Source organism: Carassius auratus, chromosome 33, assembly GCF_003368295.1.
Source record: "Carassius auratus strain Wakin chromosome 33, ASM336829v1, whole genome shotgun sequence".
Lineage (NCBI taxonomy): Eukaryota > Metazoa > Chordata > Actinopteri > Cypriniformes > Cyprinidae > Carassius > Carassius auratus.
In genome coordinates, this window is record NC_039275.1 from 3,793,947 (window position 1) to 3,809,262 (window position 15,316).

The 15,316-nt window shown below is 43.3% G+C and overlaps 2 protein-coding genes across 5 annotated transcripts in view; one reads left to right on the top strand and one right to left on the bottom strand.

The window, feature by feature from the left end:
• The window catches only part of LOC113052774 (tissue-type plasminogen activator), a 24,372-nt gene extending 11,201 nt beyond the window's left edge, over positions 1-13,171 (bottom strand). The window contains exons 1-3 of one of the 3 annotated variants that reach the window (XM_026217210.1): positions 13,039-13,171; positions 8,037-8,123; positions 7,896-7,938 (exon numbers count right to left, since the gene is read on the bottom strand). In XM_026217210.1, the coding sequence (XP_026072995.1) occupies positions 7,896-7,938; positions 8,037-8,102 (109 nt within the window). In that variant the 5' untranslated portion in view covers positions 8,103-8,123; positions 13,039-13,171. Of the gene's footprint in view, positions 1-7,895; positions 7,939-8,036; positions 8,124-8,328; positions 8,392-9,394; positions 9,419-13,038 lie in introns of those variants that run through there. The other 2 variants (XM_026217211.1, XM_026217209.1) reach the window with 2 other exon arrangements.
• The window catches only part of LOC113052773 (inhibitor of nuclear factor kappa-B kinase subunit beta-like), a 34,282-nt gene continuing 32,080 nt past the window's right edge, over positions 13,115-15,316 (top strand). Inside the window, exon 1 of one of the 2 annotated variants that reach the window (XM_026217206.1) lies at positions 13,115-13,243. Coding sequence is in view for 1 of the 2 variants with exons in the window: in XM_026217204.1 (XP_026072989.1) it covers positions 13,184-13,243 (60 nt within the window). In the remaining variant the exon portion in view is untranslated. The remainder of the gene's footprint in view (positions 13,244-15,316) is intronic. The other variant, XM_026217204.1, reaches the window with a different exon arrangement.

The following is a 15,316-nucleotide window of genomic DNA, read 5'->3' on the forward strand; positions in this document are numbered from 1 at the left end:
ATCTTCTAAACTCATGTTCTAGCCTTGATTACATTTCAGTAAACCTCTCATAAGAAATATAAAAGTATTTTTCAATTGCTATCTGAAGTGAAGTACAAATAGAACAATTTGATTGGCTGATGAACCTGACAATCAATTATATTCCAATAATCGTGAATCATTCATACTGTCAAGGAAAGCTGGAAGGGGCGGGGCTTAGACTATGCATAGCTTTAAACTAATTCTGATCTGCGTTTTCTCTCTTATAATGTTCCCCACTCTCCTGCATGTTGACAGCGGACAGAATCAGAAATAAGCAAATAAGTAAAAAAATAAGATAAATAGCATGGAAATTTATTTATTTATGTGTTCTTCTGGCCATGTGAGTTTGCCACTGATGCATACCATGCATAAAGTAAATTAGCATAATGCATAGACAACATACTGCAGGAAAACATGCAGTACATGCAACATATTCAGAGATGAAGTTTTAGTCATTTCACTAGTTCACGCTTACATATAATTAGCTGAGGTATGGTATGCGTATTTGGCGTGCTGTCCGGGGAAGGGCTCCGAGCTCGGGAATTGCCCGAAGCTAGAGTACCCCCCCTTCCCCGTATATTGTAAAGTGAACTTGAAGTGAGGAGATGGGGTGGAGGAGGGATGCTGATAAACCGTCAATGGATAGAGGTAAGTCAGCGATATTTATACTGTGGGATTGATTACTTGATTGTGGTCCACCTGTGATGATTAGGCTAAGTATCTGACGCGCTCCTCCCGAATCTTCATAGATAATTACATTTCACTAGTTCACGCTTACATATAATTAGCTGAGGTATGGTATGCGTATTTGGCGTGCTGTCCGGGGAAGGGCTCCGAGCTCGGGAATTGCCCGAAGCTAGAGTACCCCCCAAAAAGGCAAATGTACAGGAGGACAGCCGCCAGTTTAAAGAATGCCCCCCAAAAAGCAGAGTACTGGCGGGGGCTGATTTGGTTTCTGAGAAGTTATCTCGTTGGCAGGCTGGAAGGACCTACGTACTCCGGAGGGAGCGACTTGGGCGTTGGGAGAGTAGGCCCTACCAGCTGCAGCTAGTGAACTACGTGGTTGTTGGCGCCCGGTCGGTAGGGCTCGGGCCGATGCTCAACTGGAGTTTTTTGGCGTTGGATCGGTGAGCCCTGCCGGCCGATGAGGAGGAGCGGCGTGGTTGTGGTGCCCGACCGGGAGGACCCGAGTTGCCTCGACCGGAATAGGTCACGGTGTCGGCGTACGGGCCCTACTGGCTGATAGCCCCTGCTATTCAGTGGGTGAAGGGCCTAACGCTGACCGAGAGGGCCCATGAAGCCTCCGACAGGAGATTGAGACTCAGGATGACGGACGTCTGGGTCCTCTCGGTTAGGCAGATAAAAAGCTTTTGGGCCAGCCGACAAGGAGGACTCTGGCAACATCCGAAGGGAGATCCCGACTCACGGCATCGGCTGGATGAGATTCACTTGCGGCTGGCAAGCATAGGCCCGTCCGGGAGACTCTCGCCAGACGTCTGAAGGGAGCGCACGCGACAGACGGGTAAGCCTCGGCGGACGGGGAGGGTTGGAAAGGAAAACCCGACTGGGAGGACTCTCGCAGCATCCGATGGGGCCTCAAACTCAGAACATCGAACGGGTAAGCCTCGCCAGACGGGGTTAAAAGATGTGAGAGTAGCTGAGGGTAGCTTTTTTTTTTTTTTTTTTTTTTTTTTTTTTTGCAGGATTTGGCGAGAGGACGAGACTCGTGGCGTCGGACGGTTAAGCCTCGCCTACCGTCAAATGGAAAGGTAAGTTGTGTGGCCGAGAGACTGTTGCCGACGTTCGAAGGGAGCACACACATCGAACGGGTAAGCCTCGCCGACCGTAGGGTGGAAACGTAAAGCAAGTCTGACCAGGAGGCTCTCGCCAGCGTCCGAAGGGAGCACACGCATCGAACGGGTAAGCCTCGCTGACCATAGAAAAGGAAAAGGTAAGGTTGTCTAACCGGGAGGCTCTCGCCGGCGTCCGAAGGGAGCACGCGCATCGAACGGGTAAGCCTCTCCGGATGGCGGACAGAAAAGGTAACGATAGGTGGCCAGGAGGCTCTTGCCAGCGTCCGGCGGGGACAAACTGGGTGATCCTCGCAGGCCGTAGGTTTAGAAAAGGTAAGTTTGCGTGGTCGTTAGGCTGTCGTCGGCGTTTAAGGGAGTTTGCTACTCCTGGCAAGAGACGGTTTAGCCTTGGTGACCGTAGGGAGGAAAGAGAGTTATTGTGTGTTAGGTACTTGCAGCATTTAAGCAGCTTGCTTGTAGGTTAGTAACCTGAAACACACAGTAGGGTCGTGGTTGGCTGGCCAGGAGGCTGTCGCCAGCGTCCGATGGGAGCACTCACATCGGACGGGTAAGCCTCGCTGGCCAAGGGTGGAAAAGGTCAGTTTGTCTAGCCAGGAGGCTCGGACCGACGTCCGATAGGAGCTTAGCTCCAGGAATCGAACGGGTAAACCTCTCTGGCTGAAGGACGGAAAAGGTTGTCCGGCCGGGAGGCTCTTACCTTCGTCCGACAGGAGCTTAGCTCCCGGATAGAACGGTTAAGCCTCGCTGGCCAAAGGACGGAAAAGGTAAGGTTGTCTAGCCGGGAAGCTCTCGCCTACGTTCAATGGGAGCCTTAACTTTGGGCGGGTAAACTTCTCCGTACGAAAGACAGAAATGGAAAAGCAGGTAGCCGGGGGCTTTCACCTACGTCCGAAGGGAGTGTGAGCTCCTGGCAACGAACGGGTAAGCCTTGTTGGCCGCAGAATGGAAAAGGTGAGGTTGTCTGGCCGGGAGGCTCTCGTCGGCATCCGAAGGGAGCTTGTGCTCCTGTCATCGAAGAGAGAAGCCTCGCTGGTCATAGGATAGAAAAGGTTTAGGTTATTTGGCCGGGAGTGTGCGGCTGGAGTCGGCGGTATAATAGGATTTTTTTTTTTTTTTTTTTTTTTTTTTTTTTTTTTTTTTTTTATATATGGCCGATGAGGGTTTGGTGGGCTTTCTTAATGTGAAACTGATTTATTCTGATGTAGCTTTGGTATGCTTCTGAGGACCATCTTCCTAGAGTTTGGATTTGTTGGTTGGAGAGGCCTTTTGTGCAGCTGAAGTTGCTGCCCCGATGCGGAATGAATGGGTGGAGAAATTGTTCGCTGGGATGCCTGATAATTGCAGGACGCATTTGAGGTGTTTTTGGAACCAGAAACGAGTGACTGGTTTTTTGGACTCGTCGGTGAATAGGGGTTCGTGTGGGGATTTTGCCTGGGAATTTCTAAGGTGTAAAAAAGCGAGGACAGATTGGTAAGGCTGGATTGGGGAGGGGAGATTGAAGATGTATATGAAATGGCCTTTGTTGGTTTGGTCTGTTTTGCTTTGTTTGATTAAATAAGCGATTGTTTCGTCATCTAGTATGGTTAGGTCTGACACGGTGGGGTTGATTTTAGGATTGAATTTGGAAGAGATCGTAAGCTCCGAGCACCTGAGAAAACCGAAAAAAGCAAGGATGAACATGGCGTCGAGCGTGCGGGCAATGCTGAGGGGTTGGTAATTTGTGCGGAGGGTGTGGATACATTTTGTGAGGATATCTAGCGTTATGGGTTTTCTGGTGTCTGGATGGGTGGGCTGGGATCGCTGGATCCCTTTGATTAGGAGGGAGGTTTGTGAATTATTTATTTCGGGTGAAGGAGCGCCGGTCATTAGTTTGTGAAAAAACTGGACTCCGCTCAGGTAGCTTTTAATAGATCCGACTTGGAGACCCTTGGAGCCGTTGAGGAACGAAATGAAAGAGGTGATGGAGAGTAGAGAAAAATCTGGGAAAGGGATGTTATGGGTGAGGTGAAATGACTTAAAGCACCTCCATGCAGTCACGTATGACTGGAGGGTTCTGGGAGAGACTGCTTGGAGAATATAGTCCAGTGATGCTTCGAGGAGTGGTTTTAGGGGGTGAGTTACGGAAATATTAATTCTGAATAGTGAGGAACCGGAGTGGGGAATTGGTCCGCCTCTGGAGCCAGCGTCCTGAATTTCTGAAACAGAAAACGAGACAGGGAGTCAGCGATTTGATTTTCTGTACCTGGGACGTGCTTTGCGCTAATTATGAATTGGTCGCATGCTGCGATCCATATAAGGCGTCTAAGGAGAGGCATGAGGGCGGGGGAGTGAGAACGGCCTTTGTTTATGCACTGAACTACGGCTTCGTTGTCGCAGTGCACTAAAATGCTTTTAGTTGTCCATTCATTGCCCCATAGGAAGGCTGCTACTACGAGGGGATAGAGCTCGAAAAGAGCTGAGGACTGGGTCGAGTCCTGCATCTGGGGGGGCCATGTGGACGCGAACCAACGGCCTTGGTAGAAACCTCCGAAACCAATTGAGGGAGCCGCGTCTGTAAACAGCTGCAAGTCGATGGGAGACGAGATTAAATTGTTGTAAAAAAAAGAAAGCCCGTTCCATTGTCTAAGGAACAGGATCCATAATTTAAGTTCGTCGCGGCATGCTTGGGTTAGGGGAATGAGGTCCTCGAGCGCGTGAACTGATGATGCGAGTGTTAGAAGGTGCGCGATGAATGGGCGTCCTTGTGGAATTATGCGCATGGCGAAATTTAAATGCCCGAGCAGGGAAAGAAGTTCGCGTTTAGAACAACAAGGGCTGTCGAGGAGGGTGGATGAGACGAGAATTATTCTATCAATCTTTTCCTTTGGCAGGGAGAGCTGAAATTTAGCTGAGTCGAGGTAGATGCCGAGGAACTCTATGGTTGTGGCAGGACCCATGGTTTTTTCCTGAGCGATGGGAATCCCGAGCTCGGAAAAGACTTTTTGGACGGTGAGGATATGGGCGGCTGGGATAGCCTTAGGCGATGAAATGACCAGGAAGTCATCTAAGAGATGGATAATATGTGGGATTGCGTAATTGTTGGAAAGGATCCAGCAAACGGCTTCTGATAGCATATCAAAAATTTTGGGGCTGCTTTTGCATCCGAAGGTTAACCGGACGGCGAAATAGTATTTCTCGAGCCATCGTATCCCGAACAGGTGCCAAAAATCCGGATGGATGGGCATCACTTTGAAAGCAGAAGTGATGTCTATTTTTGCTAACCAGGCTCCTCGGCCCGCGATTTTAATCAGTTCGACTGCCTGATCTATGTCTTGGTATTTGAGTGAAAATTCGTCGAGGGGTATCAAGCTATTGATGCTCGGGACTGTAGAATTATGCGGAGATGACAGGTCTACTATTAGGCGTTTCTTACCAGAAAATTTTCTCGTAGCCACTCCGATTGGGCTGACTCTGAACGTTTTGAAGGGGGGGGTATTGAAGGGCCCGATCATGAAGCCTGAATCGACTTCTTTTTTGATGAGGTTAGCTACTATATCGGGCTCTGCGAGGGCGGATTGGAGATTACGGCAGACGGTGTTTTGGGTAAGCTCGCAAACGACGCCCGGGTTAAAACCGTGTTTGAGACCAGACAGGAGATAATTAGTAAATTCTTTGTCGGGATGGTGTGCTAGTTCAATGGTCATGCGAAAAATATTCACAGGAGTCGATAGGTAATTTTTAGATTTTTTATTTACGGCTTTATGCACGGGGCAAACTATGCGTGCATGAGCACCGCCACAGAACTTGCAGGAGTGTAGATAGCGGCAATGCTGTCTGATGCATTTCCCGTTGTTGAAGGCGATACATAGCTGGGTGCTTTCTTCTCCTGGTTGGGCTAGGCGTGAGTTTGCTGCGGTAACTGATTTTGGGACATAGCTGGTGGATTTTGCCGGGGGAGTAAGAGAGTGTTGAGTTGCGTCCGGGTTTATTTGTGGGCAGGTTGTGGTGGAGTGAGCCACGGACCTGCAGATTGCGCACGAAATGCTCCTACAGCCTAGGAATACGCGACTGTGCAAGTCGGAGTCGATCGCTCCCCAGTAAGGGCACTGGTTCCACTGAGCTATTCGGATGGCACATTTAGCGGAAAAAAGCTTGTGGTAGGTGTAGAAGTGCCCCCCTCCGTAGGACAGCGCGAGTTCGGCTATTATAGACAGATAATCGTTTAGTTCGCGTCGCCTGTGGGGGAAGGCTGAGCAGATAATCTCGGTGTAGCGGTTGAATGCGATGGTGAATTCGGAGAAGGAGAGAAGTCGAGATGAAAGGGGATTTGAATTTTTTAGCGTGACTGAGAAGTCCCCGCAGTCTATTTGGCGGTTTGAATCGGATGTGGGCAGGAGAGAAAGGAGAGACGAGAGATCTACATCCGCACCTGCTAATATCTGTGCCCGAATGCTGTGGGTCACTTGGGGAGGTTCGAGGGCGACAGCGTTTGATGGGATGGGCATTGGTGTAGCAGTGAAGAGTGAATGGGGGGATTTCGCTTGGAGGAGGGTGGTGGCGACCACTGGGGGCGGAGCTGTGTTTGGCAGCGATTGCGGCCAAGCGCTTGCTTGAGCCGCGGGCCCGGAGTTTGAGGCCGCGGGTTGCGGGGCTGGGTTGGGCGGCCAGTATGGCCAGGCAGTTGCTTGGGCCGCGGGCCCGAAGCTGGGGTGGGCTAAAGTCGAGGCTGTGTAAGGCGGCCAGTTCGGCCAAGCGTTAGCATGAGCGGCGGGCTCGGAGCTCGGTAGAGCGGGAGGCGGGGCATTGTGTGACAGCCAGTTCGACCAGGCGCTAGCTTGGACCGCGGGCGCGAAGCTGGAGGAAGCGGGAGGCGGCGCTGTATGTGGCGAACTGTTCGGCCAAGCGCTTGCCTGGGCTGCGGTGTTGGTATAGAAAGTTCCGTATGGAGGGGCTGCGATGGGTGGAGGAGGCGGCCAGGAGCCTCCTTGGGCTTCGGCGCCCTGAGCTGTTGGAATTGGAGCCGCGGACGGAGGCTGAGCTCCGGGCGACGTAGCGAGCGCCCTTGCGGTTGGAACCGGGGCGCGGCCTAGGCTTGCTGAAGGCCTCTTGCTACGGCTTGATGGCCGCTGCGAGCTAGGCCTAGCGGCGGAGGATGGTGGAGTGCTTTGAGGCGAATTCTGAGGTACTCCTTTCTTTTGCCGTTTCTTTGGTACGGGGGTAGACTGGGGAGAAATGTTATTATTTAGATTTTTTGTATACAAGTCATACAGTTCGGATTTGTTTAACTTGCTTGATGGTGTGATGTCGTTTTTGGACAGGGCCTGCCTCAGACTCGACACCGTCCATTTGTCGATTGGCGGAATCGTATGCCTGGCCGAGCGGTAGGAGGACGCAGGGGAGTCGGCCGCGGTTCTCGCCGGAGGCGGCGAAGGTAGGCCTAGGCGTCTTGGGAGGCGAGTAGCTGCTCGCGCCGTACCGCGCCCGCGGGTTGGAGCCTGGGGCTCGATTTGGTTGCCACGCCGGGAAGGGGTGGCTTTGGAGCCGGCTGGCTGCAGTGATGGGCCTGGGGAAGAGCTGGATGAGTCTTCTGACGAGGAATCTCGATTTTGGGACATGGTGCATGCGGACCAAAATGCTGATAAACCGTCAATGGATAGAGGTAAGTCAGCGATATTTATACTGTGGGATTGATTACTTGATTGTGGTCCACCTGTGATGATTAGGCTAAGTATCTGACGCGCTCCTCCCGAATCTTCATAGATAATTACATTTAGTGGGATGTTTATTATCAGTTGTGATTTGTATTTTTGGTGAATTATCTCTACTATATTGTTAAAAAGTAGATTTTTATTGATGTGATAAATTATGATTAGGAGATACTGTTTGTTCTGTCTATTCTGCACGTACACATAACCTTTATATTTAACATCGAAGGCCGCAATGGAAACAAGCCAAGGGCTTTATTGTGTTTTTATCCTCGACAGTTTTTTCTAAAGTGTATGGAATACTTGTATTTTGTACAATTTTATAAACTTGTCAAATACATTTCAATTCAATTCAAGTTAAAAGAATAAAACTCACCTCTATATGTGCGCGTGCCTCTCTTCTGTCTGATATTCAGCACCTGTCGGAAATGCAGAATGTTGTTCAATCCAGATACTGTATAATCCGTTTACTGTACATCTCTCTTAAACACACACACACACACACACACACACTTACTGTAGGATCTGCAGCACAGAGCAGAGCAGTTAGAAGCTGCAGCATCAGGTTTAGTAATAAATTCATGTTGACCTGAAGGTTTCTCTCCTGCAAAACAAAAAGATTTGTTACATATTTCACGGAAGAATGTTGTTTCTCATATGATGCTCTTTCATATCTTAATGGAAAAAATGAACTAAAGCAATAAAACACATAAATAGAAACATAAAAAAAATATTCAACAGAAGTTCTAAAAATATTTCACTAAATCTTAAATGGAAAAATAAAAACTATAAATTGAATACCAACTAACAAAAATGTGCCATGGCATCAGCAGAAATGCAATGACAGTCTGTTTCCACTTCGAAACCGAGTTTTGTGGTAATGTGTTGGCCTTTTTCAGTCTAAACAAAGAAAGGGTTTAATGGCTTTATGATCTGTTTTTCTTTCGTCTGACATTGTGAGCGTCCCCTGAGGAACAGAGACTCTAACAATGACCACAAAACAGAGAAAAGAGTCTCTGCTTCTGAAAGAAATTAGTCATGCACAGCCACATCTCACACACACACACACACACAGTGGCTCAAAGAAGGTGTAACCGTATTGTGTGTGTGTGTGTGTGTGTGTGTCTAATAAAGCCAGACAGGATGTGTATGGGTGTCTTGTAAACATATGTGTGACATGAGAGAACAATGGAGTGCTTCTGATATGTAAAACTATTAAATAGTAATATATGTTTGGATATAAAACACATGTAGAGTATATGAAATTCATGCAACTAATGTAAAAAAAAACTCATTAATAAAATTATTCCCTTAATCAACATTTCAAGGGCCAAATCCAAAAACAGTATAATACACACTGTGTCTATTAGATTACAACTTAAACCAGTTTTTCCAGCACTCCTCAGCGCAACGGTTATACATTTTTAACAATTATTATTCAATCAGCACTGACGGATTAAGGTGGAAAAAATCCCTGTCACAACTGCTTCTCTTAAACACCACTGTGAATCAAAATCTTTCTCGGATGCTTCTCCATAGGAAAATCCCCCAAGAATCGTTTCATTTCTCATCAAATTCTTCCAAGATCACTATATGTCAGTGTGTGAGTCACTTGTATTTGTTTATTTGTCAGAATAAACACATCTGCCGCTACGTTGGCGTTAAATGCAAACACAAAAACTCATGCACATGAAGTAAGCACTCGTGCAGTTTAATGCAGCGGTTAGTTGCATGTTCATAAAGGGCGTTAAACGTTACAGAGACCATAGTGTGCAGGAAACATATGGACCCAGCTGACATGAGAGAGAGAACACACACACACACACACACACACACACAGACTCAAGAGAAACAACACAAGCGGATCTGTCTGACCTGATGCGAGCCGAGCGTCTGCAGAATGATACAGCTGTAAAACCTCACCCGCTTTTCTTTCTGTTTCCCTCTCTTCTCCCTTTCCTTCCGTTCTCCTTATTATTTGACCTCATCCACAATATGCAGCAGCTCTCATGAGTCAGTATGAACTCTCTCTTTATGAGTCACTTACATATAAAACCACAGACTGGCAACGGCCTCAAACTTAAGAGTATTTTGTCTACAACCTTAGTCTTAAACTTGCTCAGCATCAAACTTAAGAGTATTTTAGACTTTAAACTTCTTAAACCCCAACCTTGAGAGCATTTTAGTCTTCAGACCTCAACCTCAAACAGAGTTTTTTTTGTGGATAAAATTCTGAGTATTTTTGACTGCAAACTTCAACTTCAAACTTGACTGTTATTAGTTTTCAGATTTTTCAACCTCAAACTTCAGGATTTTTAGGCTTCAAATGTCTTCTCTGTCAAATTTGAGTATTTTGTCTTCAAGCTTCTTCGATCTCAAACTTAAGAGTATTTTTCCTACAACCTTAGTCTTAAACTTCCTCAGCCTCAAACTTAAGAGTATTTTAGTCTTCAGACTTCAACCTCAAACTTGACTTATTTTGTCTATACAATTCTGAATAATTTTGACTGCAAACTTGACTATTTTAAGATTTTTTTTTTATCTCAAACTTGAGTAGTTTTTGTTTATAAACTTTTTCAATATCAAACATCAGTACTTTTAGGCTTTAAACTTCTCTGTCAAACTTGAGTATTTTGTCTTTAAGCTTCTTCAATCTCAGGCTTAAGAGTATTTTTAGTCTTAAAACATCTTGAACTTCAAACTTAAAAGTATTTCTATCTTTAAATTTCTTTGACCTCATTTCAAACTTCTTCAAACTCAAACTTGAGTATTTTTGCCTTACAGTTCTTTAATCTCAAACTTAAGAGTATTTTTAGTCTTCGGACATCCTGAGCGTCAAACTTAACAGTATTTTTGACTTCAAACTCAAACCTGAAGTGTTTTAGTCTATACATTTAAGCCTCAACCTTTCAAAGTTTTCAAATTTGAGAATTTCTGACTGCAAAATTCAACCTTCAAAATAAGTATTTTCGTCTTCAAACATCTCAAGCTCAAACTTAAGAGTATTTTAGTATTTAAACTTCTTCAACCTCACATTAAAACCAGTTTAGTCTTCAGACTTCAACCTCAAACTTGAGCAGTTTTGAGCATCTTGAGTATTTTTAGGCTTCAAACTTCTTCGATCTCAAGCTTAAGAGCAATTTTAGTCTTCGAACATCTTGAACTTCGCACTTAACAGTATTTCTGTCTTCAGACGTCTTCAAACTCAAACCTGAGTGTTTTTGTCTAAAAATTTCACCCTCATACTTAAGTCTTAAAGTTATTCATCCTTAAACATTTTATTTTTGTAAAAGTATTTTCTCTTCGAATATAATCCTCAAACTTGAGACTATTTTTTTCAGCTTACTGTCTAAAACATACTTTAAAACGAGACATATTCACCAGAGAGTTAACACTGCACAACTTATAAAGCATTCAGTACATGCATCTTGAATACAAGCTAATGCAGAATCATTAGTCTTGAATTCACAGCATTTTAAGCATAAAAATCATAGTCATCACAAATCTTTAAATGTAACAAAACAAGTCTTAATATCCTGTATCAATTACTCCTCCCAAATCTTGTTTTAAGGATGTCTTTACTGGAAAAAAACAAGTTGTTTCAATGTTGCAAAGGGAGAGCATGCAGCATTTGATATTAACATGCACACATTTGTGTGTGAGAAATCTGATCCTTACTGTTGGCCCTAAAAGCAGAACACAGCACCATTGTCCATTAGACGGAAACACGTGGGAGAGAACAATAAAGGAATAGATTGCTGCAAACGTGATGAGTGAGTTGAAAAGCTTGTAAAAGAGTGAAGCTGAGTCACCACAGAAAGAGACACACACACACACAGCGTCCTCATTACGAGTCTGTCTATCTGTCCTGCATCTGTCCATCTGTAAGCGTTCGATAAATTCGAGGGCTGAACCGGCGCAGGATAAGAGAAGCTGCCTGCAATTTGAAGCAAAAACAACTAGCATGTTAACGTCAGCACGAGCAGACCTGGTGAGATACTGTATGAGCAGCGTAAAAGGAATCTGACTCAAACCAGCAAAGAGCCACCAACACAGCAGTGTGTCTGTAAAGCACAGATCTTATGCATTAGAGCGTGCTGTAGATGTGCTGACTGTGAGCCGACTGCAAACATTCACCACAACTGGGATCTTAATAAAAGCCAGAGGCGGTTTGTAGTCATTCTGGTCTGGTGGGTTAACACTGCAACCGTCTTTAGATTAGGATCGGTCTTAAAGTGTGTCTGACACACGGTATCTTTCATACGAATGACGTTTTTAGACGCACAGTGCTGGACGTTCACGGCACAAGCATGCGGTTTCGTAGCTCAGGAGATAAGAGCGGATTTACACACAGCAGAGAGTTATTCGAGGAATAACAAATTCCTGAAAGTTAACGTCACACGAGTCTGAAGGAGTGAACATGAATTATAGTCTGTACTGCAAGAGTCTGATGACTGCAGTGTACTAGAGTAAGCAGATCACAAGCACAGAACCAAAACTCTACATGCATTTTATACACAAACTGTGGAAATACAAAGTGCTCCTTGAGGTTAAACTTAAATTAACACGTTTGACTCAAACCAAACCAGATCAACCTGAATATACAGAGCTGCTCCAATCACACGTTTAAAGGCAACAACTTCACATTTACAAATTTTACAATGTATAAAAAAAATTAAAATTTTAATATTAATATGACTGAATCAATCTTTCAATTTACAAATATAAAATGAGTAATTGAAAGAATCGGATATAAATAGCTGCTTAAGGAAACAATTGCATGTGTACAATTTTACAGTGTATTATATATATTTCACATGCTATAAGTTTGTAGTATATGCACAATAAATGCATAATTATTTGGCAGTGTCTCAAATCCCAGTGTGTATACTATTATAGCCTACTACCTGTATGTAAGTAAGGTTTTATTAAACAAATGCTCAGTTTGGCATATATTATGCACTGTTAAAATGATAGGTAACCAGAAATATGAAATATGACGTGTGTGTGTGTGTGTGTATGTGTGTGTGTGTGTGTGTGCGTGTGTGTGTGTGTGTGTGTGCGTGTGTGTGTGTGTGTGTGTGTGTGTGTGTGTGTGTGTGTGTGTAAAATGTAGTATCATTCAATCCTCAATCAACCTGAATACATGAACTTACATTTCAAGAAATTAGTCAATTTTAAGAGCCTTTAACAAGTATAAATAATAGCCTACTGTAAATGTTTACGTGTTTACTGTGTATTAACTGTCAAAAGTCATTTAATATGCAATTTTGTAGAATATATAACTTAAATAAATGCGTACTCTGTGGTGTCTCAAATCCCAGTTCGCTACACACTATGACTGATGCATGTTTTCCTGCATCAGGTGTTTTCCGGATCGGAACGTGATGCCCCCCTAAAAAAATGCTGCTGTCTAGGAAGGCAGCTCTGTGTGTTTTGAAGCACTGCGCTGTTCTGGACTCAAACGCATGAAACGAAACTTGTTTAAGCATGAAATAGCGCGTGTGTTCGCGTCTCACCTCCCGAAACAAGCGCGCTGTACTCCGCTTCCTCCTCAGTGCGCGTGAATGCGTCTTAATCCGAAATAAAGCGTCTCTCCGGATCTATCTCCTCCGTGTCTGTGTGTCTGAGCTCGTGAATCTCGGGGTATTTATTTCGGAAGTGATGATGCTGATGCGGGGCGGGGAGAGGGACAGGACTGCCCGATATAAGTGTGTGAGATCAGTGAGTATAATGACATGCATGTCTGTGATGTAGGCTAATACTCAACATAAGTATGTGGGCACGTGAAAAATATACTCAATGTACGCATTGCATTGAAATAATTTCTCACATTTCACTGCTGGTTATATGTGCTATATATAATTTTGTATGTGACGAATAAAAATCTTGAATCTTGAATTAGACAACATCAAGAGTCAGTTATTTTAAAGTAAAAAACAAAAAATAAATAAATAAATAGGCCTACTATTTTTTATGGTAAGTGGTTGCAATCAATTAAATAAACACATTTAGCTGAAAGTTACTAAACTAAATTAGTTTATTTAAATATCACTAAAATAAATTGATTGTAACTACTTAGCTACCATAAAAACATTTAGTAAATTCAATTAATAAATTTTTTCAGTATACTTTTTATCTCACAATTCAGACTTTTTCGCAATTCTGAGAAAAAAAATCTGAATCGTGAGATATTTACCGGCAATTGTGATAAAAAAAAGAAGAAGGATAAACTGAATTGTGAGGGGGTGGTGGGGAATGGGCAAGAAGTGCCTTATTTTATTTATCCTATTTATTAGAAAAAACAGTCGCGATATTATTATGAAGCGATTATTTCGAGAGTTGTAAATTCGGAATCTGAATTCTGAGTTTATATCTCTCGAAATTCTGAAAACGAAAAAGACAAAATTACGAGATAATAACAATTATCTGGCTAAATAACAGACAATTATCTGGCTATTGTTAAATAACAATAAACTGGCTATTTTGGCTTTTTTTTCTCTCTCTCTGAATTTAACTGCAAGCCCAAACTAATACTGTGAGATAAACAGTACTTACTTTATTAATAGGCAAGCGAGCAATTTTCTATGAGCCAACAATTCTAGAAGACAATGCCAAACTACACTGTTAAATCCAATAGTTTACCTTACTTAGATTTAATTAGTTATCTGTACTTAGTTGTTATACATACTAGGTTTTATTAAGTTTCAGCTACTTTCAAGGCAAATAAAACAATTTACTTACTGTTTTGAGTGACACTTACTTAAAATATTCAAGTAGCCACAAAGGAACCAATGACATTAATAAACCAGTGAGAGGCAGCAGTGCACTAATATGTTGCTAATTGCCAGGTTTATCTTGTTTTTTGTTTTTTAGCTCACCATAATAGTGATTAGCGTATTTATGTTACTATAATTTTCTCTCTATTAATGGAGAAATGCACCATGAAATCAGAGTTATTTGATTTAAAGAAAAGTAATAAATAGGTAGCTTTTATAAAATGTTAATCTTTTAATTAAAGCGTTTTTTGTGTGTGTGTTTAATAATGACCTTTTTTAGATTTTATTATTCATAAATACCTTGATATGCTTTTTATAAAATCCTTAAATAGTGAGTGGTAATTTGCTGAAGTCACACACAGACTTAAACATTCATCATGTGAATCACAACAATGGTAACAATTCAATTTAATTTATTTTCATTAATTGTAACAATAGCCATTTTATTTGCTCTTTTTGTTGTGCTACTGCTGACACAAGAATTGGCAGATAAAAACAACGACTTTAAAACAAAGCAACTGCATAATTTATTCTGCGCAATGCATTCTGGGAGTCAATTAAGATAACTTCTTATGTCATACAGGTAGTGCTCTTCGTGAAGTCAGTGAGTTAGTATTATATGACTCAAACATGTTTATTATCCGATTAATGTTACACTCAGATTATCTCCTTGTTTCCTCAAGTATTATGCACAATCAAAGGAAACATCTGTATAAACCGGAGCTTCATGACGTCACATCTACGCCATCTTCATCACTCACACCCAGACATCCGTGAGCGGACGCAAGTGACCTCTAGAATGTCTCAGATGCGGCAACATGTGATCCTTAAGAGCATCTGATTAAGAAGATTTATTAGTTGTTTACCCCACTGCTGTTTATTTACTCAGCGATGACATATTTCCACCGGCCACATCTGAGACATTCTGCATCGCTCAGGACAAACTAGCCAAAAGATCCAATTCAGTCATAATGCTACAGGACTTCAGGCTTAGCATCATCCCACCGTGGTTATTTAG